General features: G+C 44.6%; 1 protein-coding gene across 5 annotated transcripts in view; it reads right to left on the minus strand.

The window, feature by feature from the left end:
• SEMA5B (semaphorin 5B) overlaps positions 1-21,766 on the minus strand; it is a 362,762-nt gene that overhangs the window by 96,205 nt on the left and 244,791 nt on the right. For all 5 annotated transcript variants that reach the window (XM_048869807.2, XM_048869808.2, XM_075117741.1 and 2 more), the window contains one exon: positions 9,704-9,766. In XM_048869807.2, coding sequence (XP_048725764.2) covers positions 9,704-9,766 — 63 coding nt within the window. The remainder of the gene's footprint in view (positions 1-9,703; positions 9,767-21,766) is intronic.

Genomic DNA, 21,766 nt, shown 5'->3' on the forward strand with positions numbered 1-21,766 from the left:
AAACAGCACACCCTCCTACACATCCCTAAAAATAGTACTGTATTAATCTTAAGTTTTCACTGCTGGCTCCACTCTCTCAGTTGCCTCAGTCTGTGCTATGCGAAAGCCTCACGCAAAAGCAAGAATGGTACAGAAACATTTAGATTCACTGACTCTCGAAACGTCCTCATTTGCTTAACATGAAATACCCTCTTAACTCCCCGCCACTCAAAAATACCTTTGTAAAAGACCAGCCTTCTATACACTTTCTTTAAATTTACCACCTTGTCCACAAGACCTGGGGTCTCTCTGAAAAGTCATCTGTGGCTGTATTTGATACACTTCTCCCTATAACTTAAATTTTTAACTGGTTAGTGAAATTAACTCAAATGCTGTAGAATAACCAACTCCAACTCACAGCCTCTGACTTGCCAGCTTCTTAGACATAAACGTTTTAAACAAATAGAAGCTATTCAGTGCTAGATTTTGCTGTCTAGATGTGGAGCAATTACTGTTCTAAATAGCAAAAAGAAAAGGAGTACTTGTGGCACCTTAGAGACTAACCAATTTATTTGAGCATGAGCTCACGAAAGCTCATGCTCAAATAAATTGGTTAGTCTCTAAGGTGCCACAAGTACTCCTTTTCTTTTTGCGAATACAGACTAACACGGCTGTTACTCTGAAACCTGTTCTAAATAGGTGTGGCTGAATCCAAAGAGGTTTTGCTCCCGGTCACAAAGTTTGGCAAGCCAGACTCCATGACACAATAATATTTACATCGCAATCTGATGTCATGACACCAGCTCAGATGAACCTGTGACCAATCAGCCTGTGAAATTCATCACCACAAAATATTATTGAGTCCAAGAGCTAAACCAGATCCAAAAAAAGGACTGGACATTTACATCGCTAACAAAAACAGCCCCCATTACAATAGATGGGATTATTTTCAAAAAAGAGTGTGGAACTGATATAAATAAGCCAATCTCTAAGTAATGGGGTCAGAAAGAACTTCCACTAAGGACAGGCTATTCCATAATTATCCACTTCGGGGTTCTTGCTCCGTCCGCTGAAGCATCTAGCACTGGCCACTCTCAGAGACAAGATACTAAACGAGATGGACCATCGGTCTGATTCAGCTGAGCTATTCCTGTTTTCCTAGATAGCATGAGCATCTCTAGCTGCTGGCCTAGTACTCAATCTACTAGGTCATCCCACTTCAATATCAATGAGAGAATTTCACTAAAGCCCTCACTTGCAGTTCCATTTATTCAAAGATTTCATGACCAGAAAGGACCATTGTAACCACCTAGTCTGACCGCCTGTAGAACACAGGCCATAGGACTTCCCCAGAATAATTCCTAGAGCAGATCTTTCAGAAAAACATCCAATCTTGATTTTAAAATGGTCAGTGATAGAGAATCCATCACGATCCTTGCTGAATTGTTCCAATGGCTAATTAATGCTTAGTTTTGTTTCCATTACTTTGATTGTTGCCACCTAATTTAAGTCTTTGCTACTTTGTTTCATTCGTTCCAACATTTGGCCATGAATGACTTAATAGCGACCAGCAAGGTATTAAGAGCAGGCCTCATTCTGGCATTTACACATTTGCAGGCTGCTCTGAATGGTCACCAAGAGCATTTCAAACCCAATCACAGAAAATGGCGCCTTTCTCGCCTTCTCCCCATTACTGCCCTTCTTCATCTTGGGAGACCAGCAAGGCAAATAAAGGGGGCTGAAGTCCCTGCTGGGCTGAGGTTCAGAGAAAAATCAAAAGGCAGTTTTCAGCATATTAAGAACAAACCTGCTGTAGATGCTTCCCAAGGCATGTAATCTGTCATCTTTGAACATCTTAATCTCATGGCACAGGTGTATATTTCCTTCTGATGTCTAACTATATGCTGTGACCCCCTTTAATTGGGACCTCACTTTGAATAAACCAGTGGGGCTGGGTTTTCTGTGTGCTTTTTATTTGGTTTTTAGTCATTTGGCTTAAGATGGTGTACAACAGGTGAGCTGAATATCTTGGTGGATCATGAAACTAGCATCATGTAAAAATACAAACACATTATATAATGAGAAATGATTCTGGATGATCTGTTGCCCTTGGCAAAGAAAGAAATAAACCATTCAGATAGCAAAGAGGGAGAGGATCCACTTGGGGTGCGGTTCACAATGGTTTTACTAGGAGAAATGGGGTAATGTTGAACAAAGGTATAGGTAAGAGGAGGACTACAATCAAACCCCTAATGGTCAGATGTGGGCTGTGGATAAACGGAAGTATATTTTCACACTATGTCCAATTAACCTGTGGAACTCATTGCCACAAGATATCATCCAGGCCAAGAGCTTAGAAGTATTTTTAAAAAAAGGAATAGGAGTTTATATGGAGAAAAAGAACATCTAGAGTTTCAACAGCAAGGGTTTTATTCCACGTATTTTGGAAGGGATAAAAATTCTCAAGCTTCAGGGTTTCAACCAGCCTCTAGTCAAAACGGCTGAAGGGGCTAGGAAAAAATCCTCCCTGTGGGCAGGTTATTCCATAGCTACCACTGAAAGATTTCTTGGATCTTTCCTCTGAAGCAGCTGTTACTGGTGCTCAGGCCCTCTCAGAGGTCCAGAGAGGCCCGGGCCACTTCCAGCTTTTGAGGCCCCAAGGCATAATAAAAATAAAAAATGATGACACATGAAAATAAAATAAGGCACCCAAAAAAAAAAAAAAGAAGAGTGAGACATAATTTGAATATTTCTCTTATTTGCTTAAATTTGCAGCTCTAAGCTGAGTGTGTGCGCCACATTTTGGTCCAATAGGGATGCTCATAAAAACAAGTTGAGAAACTTATCAAATGCCAAAAAATTAACAAGTGTCTAAATTTGAGGCCCCCTATGAGCTTGAAGCCCAGGCCAAATGGCTCTCCTGGGCCCCCCCTCTGATTGGCCCTGCTGGTGCTGTAACAGTCAAGATACTGAACTAGATGGACCATTGGTCTGAGGCTTGGTCTACACTAGAAAACTAGGTCACTTTAACTATAAAGTGGATGCAAAAAATCCATACCTGTGAGTGGCATTGTTAAGCCAGCCTAAGGGCTTGTCTCCACTACCGCTTAAGTTGATGTAACTTATGTCGCTCAGGGGTGTGAAAAAGCCACCCCCTGAGCGATGCAAGTTACATCAACCTAAGCTCTGTCCACACCAGCGCTAAGTGGGCAGGAGACACTCTCACTCCCACCAACCTAGCTTCCAGCTCTCATTGAGGTGGAGTAATGATGCTGACGGAGAGCGCTCTTCTGTCGGCATAGTGTGTCTTCACCAGACGCTGCAGTAGTGTAGACTTGCCCTAAGTCCTCGTGTAGACAGCACTAGGTCAATGGAAGAATTCTTCCATTGACCTAGCAACTGCCTCTCTGGGAGGTGAATTATCTCCACCGATGGGAGACTCCCTCCCGTAGGCACAGGTAGTGTTTACATTGAAGTGCCGCAGCTGTGCTGCTGTCGTGTTTTCAGTGAAGACAAGCTCTCAGTTAATATGCCAATTCCTACCTTCCCAAATGAGGCATTGGAAGCCACACTGCCTGAGTCATTTAAAAGTGGATCAGACCAAATACTGAAGAATACACAGTGGGGAGAGACTCTGCATGGTGGGTATCAGGGGATGGACTCTAGACTGTCCCTGGCTGGTATTTCTTCTCTAATTCTATGATTCAGTATTTTCTACTGTAACTTACACATTACTGTCAACGACTCATGGCTCTATCTATGGCATTGATTGAATGCAGGGGAAACATTTCTTGACAGGGATGGGATTTTGGGAATTTTCACAGCACCAGGGCGTGCTTCAGTTCCCACTTACAGCTCTAAACATTTAAAGATATTGTTCACGGCCCTCTCAGCTGCAGGGACAGTGAACACGAGTGCATTCAGCTGCAGTGGGCTCGACTATGCCTCCTGTGGGTCAGGGTTTGCCTGGAACAGAAAACATACTGCGCTCCCGTGGAGAAGCCCTGACGAGACGAAATTCTGGCTGGTAAAAGCGTGGGAGAAGCCTCGGAGGCACGCCTGTTTCTACTCATGTGTAACAGGTATAGCCATCAGAGTGCAGTCATCCCAGTGCGCGCGGGCAGCCCTCCCAGGCATGCCCCTTAGAAGTTCTATGGCACTGCCAGGAAGACCCAAGCAGATTATTCCTGCTCGCTGTGTGTGAGTGGTGGAGTGGGAAGGGAAAGGGCTTCCATGACACCTTGGTGGTTTGCCACCGTGTGTCAGCAACTACAATAAGCCCTGACAAATTCACTACACCTAACACATTCCTATCATGGCATTTATTGATCAAGATGATATCAAATGAAAGCTTATATCCTAGTGGTCCTCATAAGCACTGCGTGATGTACGTACAAGTAATATGTTAGTAGTTGCATGTACTATTCCTGAGGGCATTCTGTGCCAAAAAATTAAAAATTCTGCACACAATATTTTATAATTCTGCAAATTTTATTTGTCAAATAAATGTGGAGGCTCCAGCATTGGATTGGGGAGCACAGGCCACTGGCTGCACAGAGGTGGGAGATCACTGTGCAGCTCCCCCCGGGACATGGACTCAGCAGTGAGGCTGCACCCAACCCTGACACAGCACAAGAACCAAGCCTGCCCCAGAACCACCCCAGAGTCCTGCCCCTCCATGACAGTTGCACCAGGTGTGGGCAGGCAGACTCAGCAATGCAGGATCCAAGTGTGGAGGGGCTTAGCGTGAGGGGATCCAGATATGGGTTGAGAGGCTTCTGTGTGGGGCAATCTGGGTGCGCGTGGCTCAGTGGGGGATCTGGGTGGCGGGGGCGGGGGAGATCTGGATGCTCAGGGGCTTGTTGTGGGATTATGGGTGCAATGGTAATAGGACTCTGCAAGGGGGTCCAGGTGAAGATGGTTGGGGCTCAGCGGGGGGAACTGGGTATGTCGGGAATAGAGCTCAGCATGGTGGTCTGGATGTTGGGAGCTTAATGAGGGTGTCCAGATGCTGGGAGAGTGGGGCTCAGCTGGGTGGGGATCCAGGTACAGCTGGGTGGGGCTCGGGGTGGGGGGTGGGGTGGGGGAGAGTGGGTCCGGGTGCAGGCGGCTCACTGGGGTGGTCTAGATGTAGGGGGAGTAGGGCTCGTCAGGGTAAGAGCCACCAGCCAGGTCTTCCCCAATCCCGCCCCCAGCGATTTACCTCTCTGCCAGCTGCCCTGGGCACCTGAAACATACTGCTTGGTAAGGGTCGCATGACCGCTCTTGTGGCTTCCCTTTGCTTTCCCATCAGAAAGTCATTTTTTCTGCGGGGAAGCAAATAAATCTGCGGGGGACAAATTCTGCGCATGCACTGTGGCGCAGAATTCCCCCAGGAGTAATTAACATACTAAACGTATGTTTAAACTATGTAAGCAGGCAGGGGTTGATAAACAAGTTTTTCCCAGACAAAGGAATGTTGGTTTACCTGTCTGCCTAGGTCTTGGATGCAAATTAAATACGGTAAGCCAAACCCAATGGGAGGTACATTTGCATCTGAGGTACACAAGAAGGTCAAGTTAACCAGAGGATGGGAAAGCAGCATGGTGTCAGCACACTGCAGCACAAGCAGCAGGGGAGAAGGATCTTATCTGGAGGTACACTTCAAAAGGATCCATTTCAAAGGCTTACCGGACTATAAAAAGGAAAAAACCATTTTGCTATCCATCACTGAAGGAGCAAAAAGAATGGCAATTTTTGCATTAATGAAAGTTGGATCCTGACCTGGGACAGGGCTAGTGACACTGAAAAGTTGCTTTAGGCGAGCAACTTTCATTAGACAAGGATTGTAGCAGGCTAAAATTGTTTAATCTCTTAAAAGGATGCTATACTTTTGTTTTAATTGTACCCAATTCTGTTTCCACTATCCCTATTCAGTATCAATTAAATCTCTGTTGTTTCGTAATAAACTTATTCTTGGTTTTATTATAAATTCATCTCAGTGCTGCATATTAAGTGAAGTGTGAATGCTCCGCTAAACCAAACAGGCTGGTGTGTACACTTTCTCTTTGGAGACAGCAAACTTGGTTATTTCTGTGAGTGTCCAGTGACAGGAGCTGGATGCTACAGGGGAACGCTCTTCAAGAGGGCTCAGGGATTAGGGTGCACCTAAAGATGAACAGCAAGGTGAAATAAAGGCTGGGAGAGCTTCTGAGGAGACTGGGTGGCTAACAGACTGGAGTGACAAGGAGCTGTCTCTCTCTGAGGCAGAAGGGGTAACAAGGTGATTTATAATCCTGAGTGCGTTGAGAAAGTGTGACAGCTTCTTCTGGCCTCTTCTCCCTCTGAGGCATCAGCACTGAAGCTCACAATCTCTCCCCCTTCCATTTACATTATCCCTCCAAGAAGAACCTTAGCACAATCCCAGACCTATTGGCCGGGCTGGATTGACTGGTCACCTTCACTAGCCAGAGGAGAACCCAGTTGAGCGACCCAAGACTCTCCTCTTCTACGTATTCTCCTTCACTCTACAGCATTCCGAGCCTAAAGGAGCACCAATAGCAATTAATTGAGCCCGTCTCTCCCCCAGGGCATTGTAGTACAGAACATTAACCAGCAGAACTCCACGCAGCCATACAGCCTGGGACTCTCACAAATGTACATTTCAGGCAGCCTCCGCTGAAGTTTCCCACACGATCCGCTCAGTCCCTAGCGGGAAGGCACGCCAATTTGGAGAGCTCAAAATAATTCAGCACTCACTCACGTGTTTGGAGCACTGCAGGGTCCGTGTACTATGCAAAATGACCAGTGGTGGGGTCTGATTGTTATACAACCAGAGAGGAACCTCTGCTAATGATAGACCAAAAAATACTGAATGCTGAGTTCCTCGCTAGTGACAATGAACGTGTCTTTGACCCAACGGGGTCACTTCTCCCCATGCTCCACCCTGTAACTCATGCTAGCCACACCGTCAATGTGACATCACTTGAAAGACAGAGAAAGAGGCAGCACAATGTCACACGATGCACTGCCAGCCAATAAGGTGACACCTTAAGATGTTGGTTTTAACCTGCAATCAGGTGGTTTGGACCTGAGCAAGCACCCAGCCTCATGCAATAGGTGGTCAGATGTAGAGTTACTACTACAGTTCCCATTATTACAGTAATATATGAGCAGCTCACCATGTATCTTGTTAATATTTAAACTGTGACTTGTATTCTTAGGCTGAAGCTCCAGGCACTCTATGGTAAGATTTTCTAAGCTACCCAAGGGATCCGATTTAGACTCTCAATGGCCAGAAAATGATTGGGGTTTGGGCACTGTAATACCCTAGGTGGCTTTGAAAACCCCTCCCTGAAAAGCACAAATAAATAAATACATGTTTGAATGGGGGAACTAAAGCAGACAGGTCAAGTAATTTAGCTATGGGGTAATTGATGTCCAGGACTCTTGGGCTCTCTCTCTTTGATGCCCATTATTTCAGTATCTGAGCATTTCACAATCTTCAGTGTATTTATCTTCACAACACCCCTGTGAGGTAAGGCAGGGCTATTATCCCCATCATACAGATGAGGGACAGAGAGACTAAGTCATTTGTCAAATAAAAAGACTGGCAGAGCCAGGAATTGAACCTAGCTCTCCTGAGTCTCAAATTAGCACCATAAACCACTGGACCATCTTTCCTCTCTCCTACCTAGCTCCAGGTCTTGTTGAGAGACCACTAGGCAACACCTGTCTGCTTTTAGTGCTTCTAATAGCTCAGTGCCACTCTAACTATTGTCCCTGAGAACTGTAAGATGGATTCAAGACACATCTGCATTCAAAGGCCAACTACATGCACTAAGATCTTCTAAGCTACGAATCAAAATGAGTTTGAACTCAACTTTTCAGAACATTATCCTCTTGTGAAATGTTTGTCAAATTCTACCATTTGATCTGCAGGGACAGAGTAGGCAGGAAAAAAACAGACATTCAGACCATTGCTTCCACTGATATGACGTTAAAAAGATAAAAGGGAAATTATCATGTGATGTGTTCAGTTGAGTGCATGGGAATCTCACACTGGTTGCTCTGTGGCTTGACAAAATAATGCTTGGTTATAAATTCAAGTACTTCATGAACAATGGAATGCCATTTTACTCTTCCGCCTTCCACACTGGATAGTGATAGCAAAATGCTCACTTTAACCTATATATTCTAAAACGTAAGTACAGAAGATTTCAGATTCATCTTAAAAAGTTGGCAGTGTCTTGATTTTTTAAACTCTCTCCCATCTTGTTTTTGTTTTTTTTTCCCCTGAGTTCATCCTTTGCTGGCTGGCTAGATTACTTGTTTACCTCCACAATGTGTCTAGAGTGATCGCGGCATTTATCTGTATAATGCAGGTGCTCTATAATACTCTAGTTCAGGGGTGGGGAACTACAACCCATGGGCCAGATCTAGCCCATTCGTTAATTTCATCCACCCTGCAGTGCCCTCCCACAGGGCTAGAGCCGCGAGGGCTGGCTTGCCCCGCCGTGAGGGGGAAGCCCCAAGTCTCCGCAGCCTCCCAGCGGGTGAGTGCCCCGTGACTGATTTTTTCTCTGGGTCAATGGCCCATAACAGAAAAAAGGTTCCCCACTCCTGCTCTAGTTGATGCCCCCATGACACTTGCATTGCTTAGCTCCAAGCTTGCCAGAGACTTAGTATCAGAGATTGGCCCACGTTGCGAAATTCAGGCTAACTCATTGTGTGTGCTTAAAAATGAATGAAATACATAGAAGGTAACAAGCTAAGCTTGGGGTTAAAGTACCACACTGGGACTCAGGAAAGCTAAGTTCAAGGTCTGGCTCTACTACAGATTTCCTGGGTGACCTTGGATGAGTTGCTCCATTGGTCTCTGCCTCAGCTGCCTATCCGTAAAGGATAATGACACTTCCTTTGTTTGTCTGTCTGGTTTAGATTAAGTTTTTTGTGGCAACGCTTTTTTAAAATATATATACTATATGTATGTACAGCACCTCGCAAAATGGGGCCCCAGTCTCAGTTGGGGCCTACAGGTGCTATTGTAATACAGGAATAATAATTTCAAACACCCTGAAGTTCCCAGCTTTCAGATCTGGGGGTTTGTTTGGGTTTCTTATCAAGATAGTGGCCATTTGCAAATTGTGGGTGCGGATCTGAGCTTGAATCAAAAACACCCACAAATTCAGATGTGCTGGAATCCAAGCTCTTTACATGGACTGTTTTTGGTTTGAATTGCATTCTAGGAAGGTGGACCTATCTTATAAAGAATGCTGCAATGTCCCTGATGTAGAGAATTGTTTTGTGTCATCAGATTAAACAATGCTGTTTGAGTGAATTATACCAGGACATGTGCTTGTCTGTAATTAAAGCCGAATGCAAACGGACATGGCTGAGATCCAGAATCTGACTGCCTCACACTAAGAGTAAGCTGACCTGATCAGTCTCAACTATACAATAAATGTTACTCCTGGTCTGCCACCATTCTGCTCTCTGATTTGTCACAAATTACACCCCTTCCAGCAGTGAATTACCTTCAAATTTCATGCAGAGCAGGTCTAATAACTGGAACAGAGGGCCTCTGAAATGGCTGGTTCTATGTAGCTTATGCATTTGTTGTGGAGGCTCTAAAACCCTGCAGATTTACAAACTTGAGTGGGTGTCAGATGTTCCCTGCATGTATTTCCAAGGGTGTGAAGCAAATCATTTAACTGCAGCCTCTTTGTGCCAAAGCAAAACTTACCTCAGTTTTTCCTTTACTCTGACAGGACCTCCTAGTGTCTTCATCTGAGCCCCATTCTGTTGCCTGGGAAACCAAAATGTACAAGTCACATGATAATAGTGTGAACTATTGCTTCTTGGCTAAAGCACATCTGGAGACTCAAAGAAACACGAGCAAGCATCTCAAGTCAATTTATGCAGTGCAATTTGCAGCAGGCACTGGGAGAGTAAACATAATGTCATATATATCGTTCTTCTTGTGCTCACAGCGCAAACAAATGATATATAGATGAACCGTCCAGAGGTTGAGGCAACTAACATGTTAACAGAGAACAGATTTTAATTTACATGTAAATACAACATCTGATTATAATTCAAGTGGAAGGGTCCAATGCACAAGCCCCATACACCAGGACTTTGCCCTTTTTAAAGGTACAGTGCAGTGTAAAAGTACCAGCTTTAAACACTAAATGGAACAACCACAACAAAAATTCCTTACAACAAAGTCATAGGTATTTAACAATAATTTTGCAAAAATTTGGAGTTTTCTTAAAAGCTCCCCTGAGATAATCACCCTACTACTGAAACCTAGTGTTAGTCACACTGCAAAATCAGTTGGATAAGATGAGAAATGAAGGATATCTTGGTGAGGGGATATGGGGGAAAGAGACCTCGAGGTGATTGTAATCTAAAGAAATGTGGAGTGCTTGGGCCAGATACTTAGCTGGTGTAAAATGGCTATGCTCAGTGCTTAAATTCAGCTGGAGCTGTCCAGAATGTAGCTCCGGTAAATATTTTTAAACCTGGGGCTGAAGCCCCGAGCCGCAGGGGGACTCGGCCCCCCGAATGTGGGGTGGGGGTGGGGTGGGGGCGGGATGGGGGCTCCAGGAAATACTATATAGAATTTAAGACCTGGCTATGTTGCATTGCCCAACAGTGGAGCTATGCCAATCTATACCACCTGAGGATATGACCCATAGAGACTGCTTTGAAAGAGGAGTCAGACCCCCAGCAATACTGTATCAAACACAGAGCAACTTGCAGCCTTAAAAAAATACCAGCATCAGATCCAGCCATTTACCACTTTCTCCATTTTCCCCCCTTTAAGCATTTAAAAAAAATCAAACAAATATTCTTAGCTTTAATAACTGGCAGTGAAAATACACACTGACATGCATACTGTACATTGCTCTGAGTGCTAGCAAAATAGCCCTCTAACGAAAGATGGGCCAGGATTGCAAGGTTCAGATATGGATCCAAACTCCCGTAAAGGAGCCAGGGGTTTGTTTTGTTTTTTCAGCTCATAACAAAGATTGGTAACAGCAGCAAAGTTTGGTCTAGAACTGAACTTTCCCCCACTTTCTGACTGCTGCCAATATTTTAATCCCGGGTGTTTCCAGAAATTGTCCCCTTAACACCAGATGAACCCAGGTTCCCATGGGAGACAGGAGTGCCTGCAGAAAAGAGGGGACCTATTAGTTTTCCCAATTCAACAAAATACACTCTCTCATAATCATAACCAAGGACATAGGTAGCGCCACCCAGTAAGCACATTTATATTAAGTAGCACTTTGTAGGGAAGTGTTTGGGACTGTTTATATATTGGTCCTTAAAACTGTGCTTTGTATATTATCATCAGAGCACTCCGTTCAAGCTGGAGAACTAAAAGTGTGTGTGTGTATGTGTATTTGCACGAGAGAGAGAGCGCGCGAGCGAGTGAACGCATTGCACTGGAATATGGAAGGAATGGGGGGTGAACTTTTCCTGGGAATTGTTTGGGGAATTACCTGTCATTTAATGCAACTCAGCCCATTCCAAAGGCCAAACATTTGCTCTACACAAGTATTTTACAAGCTTGGGGATAAGTCTCCACTGGAAGGGACAGTTTTGCAGTATCCAGATAGGGGAAAGACACCATCAGAGGTAGGGAGATTACTCCAACAGTCCCTTCAGCCCAGGTGTGGACTTTTAACTGGCAGCTCCCATCAGAGAGGTGTAACACAACAGTTAGGGGGGTTGGATTCTAGGTTCTGGTTCAGTCCCATCACCACAGCCAGCTAGCTACAATATTCTCTAGCCTAAGATTAATTTTTGAAAAGCTAAACAAAAACCAACCCAACAACCACCACAAAAAAAAGGACCACCATCACCACACAAACTCCAGAGCAAATAGCTTATTTGATGGTTTTCTTCCCATTTCAGAAACACTCAGAAGCAGCACTCTCCTTTACAGCACCCATTTAGCATGACAGCGCTTGGCAGGACAAAATGAAAACAAAAAGGGGAGGTGACTTACCTGCAACTGGAGGTTCTTTGAGATGGGTGGTCCTGATCTGTATTCCATTAAGGGTTATGCACATGCACCTGGAGCCAGAGCTTTTCGAAGTAGTATGGCTTGGCGGTCTTCTTCAAGTGATGGTCCCTATTGTTTTCCATAGAGGGTGATTGACAAGCAGTACTTTGAGAGACAGAGGGTGTGAGGAAGATGGCTGAACTGTAGAATGGAGGACTTCTGTGTCGAATAAGGTATCCGTCACAGAATCATGTACCAGAGCACAGTGAGAGGAAAAGGTGTGTACTGAACTTCACATGGCCGCCTTACAGATGTCCGCAAGGGGCAGGTCATGTAGTTGGGCTGTGGCTGATGCCTGCACTCTCATGGAATGGGCTCATATCCCATCTGGTGGGGAGAACTCTGACAAGTGATAGCAATGCATAATGTGCCCTGAGACCCACTTACAGATTCTCTGGGTGGAAATGGCCTGTCCTTTAATGCTCTCCGCTATGGCGACAAATAGCTTGGGAGACTGACTTCTCGAATGGCTTTGTCCCTTGTAGGTAAAAGGCCAGGGCCCCATGCACCTCAAGGGAATGAAGCCGCCATTCCTCGTTCAAGGCATGTAGTTTTGGAAAGAAGGTAGGTGGGTATATGGGTTAGTTGGGGTGGAATTGTGAAACGACCTTTGGCCGAAACTTGGGATGCAGTTGCAGTGAGACCGTGTCCTTATGGAACGTGGTAAAAGGGAGGTTTTGCCATCATGGCTCCCAGCTCATCAAATAGCTGAGCCATGTTGCTGAGGTAATGGCAACAGGGACAGCGACCTTTCTGGAGAGAATAGGGAGAGTGCAGGAGACCAGCAGTTCGAAGGGAGAGTTCATTGAAGAGGTAAGGACTAGGTTGAGGTCCCATTGGGAAGTGATGGGCTGAATGGGTGGATATTTACGTAACAGGCCCTTCCAGAATCGGGCGGTCAAGGGGTGGGTAAAAATTAGGGCTGTCAAGTGACTAAAAAATTAATCGTTGTTAATCGCATTGTTAAACAATAATAGAATACTGTTTATTTAAATGTTTTTGGATGTTTTCTACATTTTCAACTATACTGACTACGATTACAACGCAAAATACAAACTGTACAGTGCTCACTTTATATTTATTTTTGATTACAAGTATTTGCACTGTAAAAAAACAAAAGAAATAGTATTTTTCGATCACCTAATACAAGTACTGTAGGGCAAGCTCTTTATCATGAAAGTTGAACTCACAAATGTAGAATTATAAACAAAAAATAACTGCATTCAAAAATAAAACAATGTAAAATTTTAGAGCGTGCAAGTCCACTCACTCCTACTTCAGCCAATTGCTAAGACAAACAAGTTTGTTTACATTTGCAGGAGATAATGCTGCCTGCTTCTTGTTTACAATGTCACCTGAAAGTGACAACAGGCATTCACATGGCACTGCTGTAGCTGGCGTCGCAAGATATTTACGTGCCAGATTCACTAAAGATTCACATGTCCCTTCATGCTTCATCCACCATTCCAGAGGACATGCGTCTATGCTGATGACAGGTTCTGCCTGATTACAATCCAAAGCAGTGCGGACTGACACATGCTCATTTTCATCATCATGAGTCAGATGCCACCAGCAGAAGGTTGATTTTCTTTTTTGGTGTTTCGGGTTTCGTAGTTTCCGCATCAAGGTGTTGCTCTTTTAAGACTTCTGAAAGCATGCTCCATACCTCGTCCCTCTCAGATTTTGGAAGGCACTTCAAATTCTTAAACCTTGGGTTTTGTGCTGTAGCTATCTTTAGAAATCTTACATTGGTACCTTCTTTGCGATTTGTCATATCTGTAGTGAAAGTGTTCTTAAAATGAACATGTGCTGGGTCATCATCCAAGACTGCTATAACATGAAATGTATCAGAATGCGGGTAAAACAGAGCGGGGACAGACAATTCTCCCTCCAGGGAGTTCAGTCACAAATTTAATTAACGCATTTTTTTTTTTAAACAAGCGTTATCAGCATTGAAGCATGTCCTCTGAAATGGTGGCCGAAGCACGAAGGGACATATGAATCTTTAGCGCATCTGACACATAAATATCTTCCGAAGCCAGCTACAGCAGTGCCATGCGAATGCCTGTTGTCACTTTCAGGTGACATTGTAAATAAGAAGTGGGCAGCATTATCTCCTGTAAATGTAAACAAACTTGTTTGGCTTCACAATTGGCTGAACAAGAAGTAGAACTGAGTGGACTTGTAGGCTCTGAAGTTTTACAGTGTTTTCTTTTTGAGTGCAGTTATATAACAAAACAAAACAAAAAGCTACATTTGTAAGTTGCACTTTCACAACAAAGAGATTGCACAATAGTACTTGGATGAGGGGAATTGAAAAATACTATTTCTTTTGTTTATCATTTTTACAATGCAAATATTTATAATCAAAAATAATATATACTTTGATTTCAATTACAACACAGAATACAATATATATGAAAATGTAGAAAAACATCCAAATATTTAATAAATTTCAATTGGTATTCTATTGTTTAACAGCACGATTAAAATTGTGATTAATTGCTATTATTTTTTTAAAATCACAATTTTTTTTTAGTTAATCACATTCATTAACTGCGATTAATCGACAGCCCTACTAAAAATCAAATGCCCTTTCACTGGAGGATGGAAAGAGCTAATGGTGGCAGCATGTGCTCAGAGAGCTGAGAGCGAGTTCCAGGGTTTTCAAATGGAGAAAATACTGTAAGAGCATGGAGGTGCCCACAGCTTCAGGGGCAAAACCTTGCTGTTGGGCCCAGCAGGTGAAGCATATCCATTTGGCCTGATAGGACTCCACGAGGCGATTCTGTCAGGCCAAATGGATATGCTTCACCTGCTGGGCCCAACAGCAAGGTTTTGCCCCTGAAGCTGTGGGCATCTCCGTGCTCTTACACAGATACTGGAGAGGATGTCTTGCACTGCCAATGAGCAGCCTCATGCTAATGGAGGTGTCCATCCAAAAGCCATGTTGTCGGGTGTAGCGTCAATGGATCTGGGTGTCTGAATCTGCCATGGTGTTGTGTCAACAGTTCCGGAAATGTCTGTAGCAGGAGTGGAGGTGGTTTTGACATGCGGAGAAGAAGGCAGCACCAGAACTGATAAGGCCAGAACAGAGTGATCAGAATGGTCATCGTTCTCTCCTGACAGAGTTTGGGGAGGATGTGGGGTTTGAATTGGGGGGGTGGGGGGAGCATAGTTCGTCCAATCTGACCCATCAATGACCAAAGTGTCGCCCACTGAGTGGGCACCGAGCCTCCCCTGCTTAGTATTCGTGTGAGATGTAAAGAGGTCTACCCCAATGATCAAAGATGGTATACCCCAATGATCAAAGATGTCCGCAATCATCATGTCATGCAACTCCAATTCATGGTCAGTTGCAAAGTTCCTGCTGAGAGACTCTGCAATCACATTCTGGGTGCCAGGCACGTAGGCTGCTGACAAAAGGATATGATGTTCATTGCACCATTCCCAGAGGTGACTCGGCTCCATACACAACACTGGGGACCTCATGCCCCCTTGTTGGTTAATGTAATATACTGTGGTGGTGTTGCCATGACGAGGACATGGCAATAGTGTATACCTGGTAGGAACACATGGCATACTTTGTGTACAGCCTGAAGTACAAGAATGTTTATGTGCACCTGGCCTCTCACATGGTCCAGGTGCCTTGTGTCATGTGATCTCCTATGTGAGCACCCCAGCCAGAGAGTGATGCATCGAGTATGACTGTCATGGTCAACAAGGTTAGGAGGAAGGGCATCCCAGAGCAGACTTGTATATGGTTTGGCCACCACCGAAGACAACGGCTGACCTCTGGTGGAATGCTGAGTATGATGTCCATTGACTGGTGCACAGGGGAATAGGCTCTTTGCAGCCATAGCTGTAGACAGAAAAGGTGCAGGTGGGCGAAGGGCATGCTGTATGTGCATGGTGCCATGTTCCGTAAGATGGAAAGGCAGGTCCTGACCAAGATCAAAGGGTTGGAGGTTATCAGGGCTATTTGGTCCAGTAGGCTCTGGAATCTGTCTTGTAGCAGATAAGCTCAGGCGGAGGTAGAATCAATGTGAGCGCCTATGAATTCCAGGGATTGAATAGGGTACAAAGTTGATTTTTCAACACTGATGCTCACCCCTAGGGAGGAGAGGAGTAGAAGAAGCTGGGACATCGATACTCAACCTTCCTCTTTGGACCATGCTGCTAGCAGACAGTTGTCCAGGTATGGGAAGACCAGGATTCCCTGATGTTGTAGGTGAGTGACTACCAAGAGAAAACTTTTGTAAAGACTCATGGGGCAGTGGTAAGTCCAAATGGGAAAACCCTGAATTGCAAGTGTCGATGCCCCACTTTGAACCTCAGGAACCTTCTGTGGGTCGGATGTATGTCAACATGGAAGTAGGTTTCTTGCATGTTGAGAGCTGTAAACTATCTGCCTTTTTCGAGTGAGAGAATGATGGCTGCAAGCACGACCATATGGAACTTCAGTTTGCAAACTGAGCAGGTGAGGTGACAGAGATCCAAGGTCAGTCTTCATCCCTCTTTCTTCTTGGGTGCCAGGAAATAGTTGGAATAGTCCTTCTCTAGGGCAAAAATACTATTGTGAGAGATCTCTGTGTGGGAGTTAGGACGGGAGATGTGGAGGAGGCGTCGTCATAAACTCTATGGTGTGGCCATGTCAAACAACGTCCAAGACCCAGTTGTCTGTTGTTACAGCTCTCCAAACTCCCGAAAGGCATGGAGGGTAGGAGCACTGATGTACAGAGTGGTTGACTGCTCTCTAGGCACACTCAGAAATACCATTTTCGCAATGACTGAGTTTATTGTGTCGAGGTCTGAATTGCTGGAACAGGTGGACGGGCTGTGTATCTTAGGGCACTTCTGAGGAGGTTCATAGGCCCAATGACAGTAGAAGTGAGGAGTTCTATAGCGTTGGACTGGTGGTGGATGATAAAATTTTATCTTTGGTGCCAGTATGTATATGCTTAAGGATCATAAGGTGGCTCTACAGTCCTTTAGAGAGTGTAAGGAATCATCAGTTTTCAGGTTGAAGAGGTGTGATTCATGGAAGGGAAGGTCCTTGATTGTGTTCTTCACCTCTCCAGGGAGACCTGAGGAGTGTAACCAGGATTCCCTCCTCACAACAATTTCAGACACTAATTCATGTGAGGACTTGTCTGCTGAATCAACTGCAGCCTGAAGTATGGACCTGGCGACCAACTTGCCTTCCTGTATAATCTCTTAGAATCAAGTACGATCCTGCTTAGGTAGCTTATCTGCAAATTCCTCCATCCGGCCATAGTTTATAAAGTCATACTTGGCCATTGGTGCCAAGTAGTTAGAGATCTGGAACTGTAGTCCAGCCCAGGAGGCCTTTCAACAGATGAGGTCCAGTCTCTTACCCTCCCTGTCTGCCGAGGCAGAGCATGGGTGTTATTGTTTGATCCACTCTGATGCAGCCTGTATTAACAAGGAGTTAGGTGGAGGGTGTGAAAATAAAAATTTTGACCCTTTCAGGGAAAATAGTTCCTTTTCTCTGTCCCCTTTGGGGTCGGTGCACACGTAGCAGGGGTATGCCACACAGTGCATGCTGGTTGAAGAATGGCGTCACTGATCGGTAAGGCAATGCTTTCCAGTGCCTACGTGTGCAGAATGTCTACTAACTGGTGCTGACTGTCCTGCACCTCTTCTAGGGGGATCTCAAGAGCATTGGCTGTTCTCCATAAGAGTTCTTGAAACTGAAGATAGCCATCTGGCAGGGAGGAAGGTGTCGATGACACGGCTGTGTTTGGAGACAATGAAGGGAATCTCTCCAAAACCACTAGTACCGTCGGAACCAGGCTGATTGATGCATCATCTAACTCCATTTCCGAATATCTACTGGATTGAGAGTGGGACAGTGAAACAGCAGTTCTCCTGAGCCGAATGAGACTGTTCCAAAGGCAAATACTGGGGCCATGAGCTCCAAATGGCCAACTTGTTTGATCCTGCTGTTGTCCTCCTTGGATTTACGGGAAAACTTAGTGCCATGCATATGCACATGCTTCTGTAGCTCACAGCTAGGCCCCGATGCAGGGTCCATAGCACCTGTACCAGCAGATCCAGATGGAGGCTCTGTAGTAGAGGGAGCACTCTTGAATTATTCAGGACAATGTACGAGGGTGGTGGGTTCCCCAATCAGGATCCAACTTTGGGCCCATGGCTACCTCCATGAGGTACTTCTTGAGACAGAGAGCTCTGCCTTCCCACGTATGGGCAAGGAAGGAGAGACAGACACTGCACCTGCAGGTAATGTGGCCTTTCCCCGAACAGTACAAACAGAATAGGTGTTCATCGCTGGCAGAAAACAAGCGAGGGCAGGAAGCACAGACTTTGAATCCTGGTGTCTTCGGCATAATCCAGTACCCAGATCTGGGAGCTGCGGGGGCAGGGGAGGAGGGAGACTGGCAGGAAAAACTGTTGAAGCGGTATCCCAAGTTCTTAATTACAACAACTGCTAGAAACTACCAAAATACAATGAAAAACCACAAAATCCTAACTATGAACAAAAATAAAAACTGTTGTGTAAAATTTTTTGAAAATGTGTCACTAAAACAAGAGGTCAAGCGGAAGCTCCTTCTCAGACCATGCGGGGGTGAAAAGGAACTGGAGATGTGGATGGCCCGCCCCGCCTTTTTTTGCCTGGGGCGAAACTCCGAGGTAATACAAGTGCGCGTGCGTGGACCACTGAGCAATACTGCTTTAAAAGCTCCGGCTCTGGGGGCATGGAGCATGTGCATAGCCCTCCGTGGAATACAATAGGGACCATCACTCAAAGAAGAATCATTGGTTTCCTTAGCAATTGATGCTGCTCCTTGGTAAATAACCTGGGCCCTAAGCACCAAAAACATGGCTTAGGGATGTATCTGTGCTCTGACTTGAACTGTGTTTGCAGAGTAACTCTGAGCTTGTGTGTGGAAAGTAGACACTTCTATAGAGGGCAAGATTCTGCTCTCAGTTACACTGCCGCTGTCCCAAAGTCCATGTTTTTGGTGCTGGGTTGTTTTTTTTTTTTTGGACAACATTGTCCTTAGGTTCTCCCAAGTCCCCTGATGAGGCTGTTGATAACAGAAGCCCTTGCTGATAGAACAAATTATAGGAACATGTTGCCGGTGACTGCTCCATTCATCAATTCAAGTTTCATTAGAGTCAAGAAGATAATTAAGCACTAAGGCATGTTGTATTAGGCCAATATACACACCTCAGGTGAGCTCTGAGGCACAGGGTTGAGGGCTGAGTGACTCCAATGATCTCCAAAGACTCAAAGAGCATATTAAAGACCCAGCAAAGGGGAACCTGGAGCTTCTTGTCACTAATAAAACTATAGCTGCAAAGCCAAAATGCTAATGTATGTTTAAGGAAAAGTAATTGTACATGAATGAATGAACGTGCACCAAGGGTCTGTCTCAAAGCCAACTGAAGTCTGGCTATTCATTCCAATGAGCTCTAAAGGGTCCCACGGAGGGCCAGGATTTTGAGCTCTCACCCTTTTTATCACCTCTCCTTTTGGCCTCAATCTGTTCTATCTGTTTAGATCCCTCTGCTAGCCAGATTCCCCTTTTCAGCTCTGCAACCACTTCTGAGTTTCTTCTTTCATTTCTGCTGTCTTAAGCATCTTGGATTTACCCTTATCGCAAGCCTCCCTGAAAACTGCTAGGGCTTCAGTGTAAGCTTGTCCTTTCTACTTCCCTTCCAAGCCTCTCCTTTCCAGAAGCTCCTTACGAAACCTTCCTCCTCCCCTAGACACATTCAACACTTCTGCTTCAGTCAATTTTACTCCCAGTACCTTTCAGAATCTCTTCAGTCAGTCTTTTCAAGGAGACATATATATTCTGAGGCACATTGAGTGTATAAAGCACATATGTCTGGCTGATACCTACATAACCAGCATAGGACCAAACTTTGGGGGTAAGGCACCCTTGCACTCATTTCACTACCTGATCACAATGCATATGGCCAGCTCAGCCATGACACATTTTCTTAGCCGCTAGTAAACAAAAACAAAAAAAAGTTATTTCTGTTTATTTTTCAAAGCTGTCTATGCACATTTCGCTGCACTGCAAACTAACTAAGCAACAGGCTGCTACCCACCAGGCTGGAGATCATCTTGAATTCTTCACTCATTTTCTCAGCTGTCTGAGCCATTTAAGTTTCACTGCCACAGCAAACATATACTGGACTATTTCCATACCTCCTGATACGCACGTCAATCAGGAGAAGAAGAGCAGATGCCTATGGAATAACATGGTGAGACACCAGCTCTCATGGAAAATAGAGCCCGGGTTGTTAAGTGACTGAAGCTGGTAGGAGGATGCAGAACAAGAAAACAGGAGAATATGAATGTTCTTCTATCTGCTTCCCCATCTCCCACATGCTTACACACAAAAGCAATATTTATCAGTTTGAGGACAGACTGATTGGGGGCACCAGTACCTCACTCCCTGTTCCTCCTAACCTTGAGCATTTCACCACTTCTCGTTTCACCAGCCCCCTCACCCTTTCTCTCTTCCTATTTCCAAACAAACTTTGTGGGTTTCTTATTGTCAATGGTTCTGGAAACTTTGGGGACCTCATATGAAACCATGTGATCCATATGCAGAATGAAGAAAGCCCAGATTCTTGTACTATAAGAGTTTGAATGACTAGTCCAAGGGTACCATCACTGTACAAAATGACAGGCACAAAAAGCATGCACAGAGTGGCCCACCCATCTGTGCAGGTTGGCACTAAAAATTCTGGCAACAGTATCTGAGGATTGATGGCGCCATTTCATGTGCTTTTCATTCATAAAATTGACAGGTGGATCTGCTTCCCCTCTCCTCCACTTCTGTTACTTGTGTTCCTTTCAACACATAGTTCTTCTCCCAAAAGGCTTTTTCTGCAACTTTCTGAAGCCATGTGAGGGAGAAGAATTAATAATCTGAGCTAAAGGGGTCATGTTTACATCATCTCAGATACATGGTGCAACAGTGGCTAAAGGGAGAACACTAAAAATACTATAAAGATGAGCCACAGACGCACATCTGAACTTTCTTAAAGTTCACAGATATTCAGATTGAGAGTCTGCGTTTTGGTTGTTTTAATAGGTGATAGAGGCCAGTTGTAAAGTTTGCATCCATTTCAGAATCTATTTAACGCTGATGGATTATCTGATCTGAAAATGCCATTCTGTCTTGTGCTTTCAAACTCTATCACTCAGCACACACTTCTCAGGGACCTTTGGAGATCCAGCTACTCAATTACCTACAGGTGCCACTGTGGCTATCCTCAGAACCTCCCTGTGTCATACACAATCCTGGTGACCTATGTCATGTGTGTCCTCAGATTCTGAGAGACAACACTCTCACTGATTTGATAGGCCAGATCTCTCTTTGGCCCAGTAACATTGATTTGCAATCTGTAATTAATTTGAGACTGCATTTTAATGTAGTACATTAAGCTCACAATAATTCCTGTGTTATACTTGGGACTACAAAAATACAGTTTTTTCCCAGAACTAACTAAGGTATCATTTCAAAAATGGAAAGCAAAGACTATGAAAAAAATAAGTTACACTGCATATGTATTTGGTAAATGAAACCCATTTTTAATTTCTAAAGTATCTCATTACAAACCCATCCATCTGTTACGATCCTCCCTTCCATTAAATATGTGTTCCATAAGAGCTGCTGACAGCCTTTCATGCCAGCAGCTAGGCCCAGAATCATGCTGTTCTCT

The sequence above is a fragment of the Caretta caretta genome, chromosome 11, assembly GCF_965140235.1.
Source record: "Caretta caretta isolate rCarCar2 chromosome 11, rCarCar1.hap1, whole genome shotgun sequence".
Lineage (NCBI taxonomy): Eukaryota > Metazoa > Chordata > Testudines > Cheloniidae > Caretta > Caretta caretta.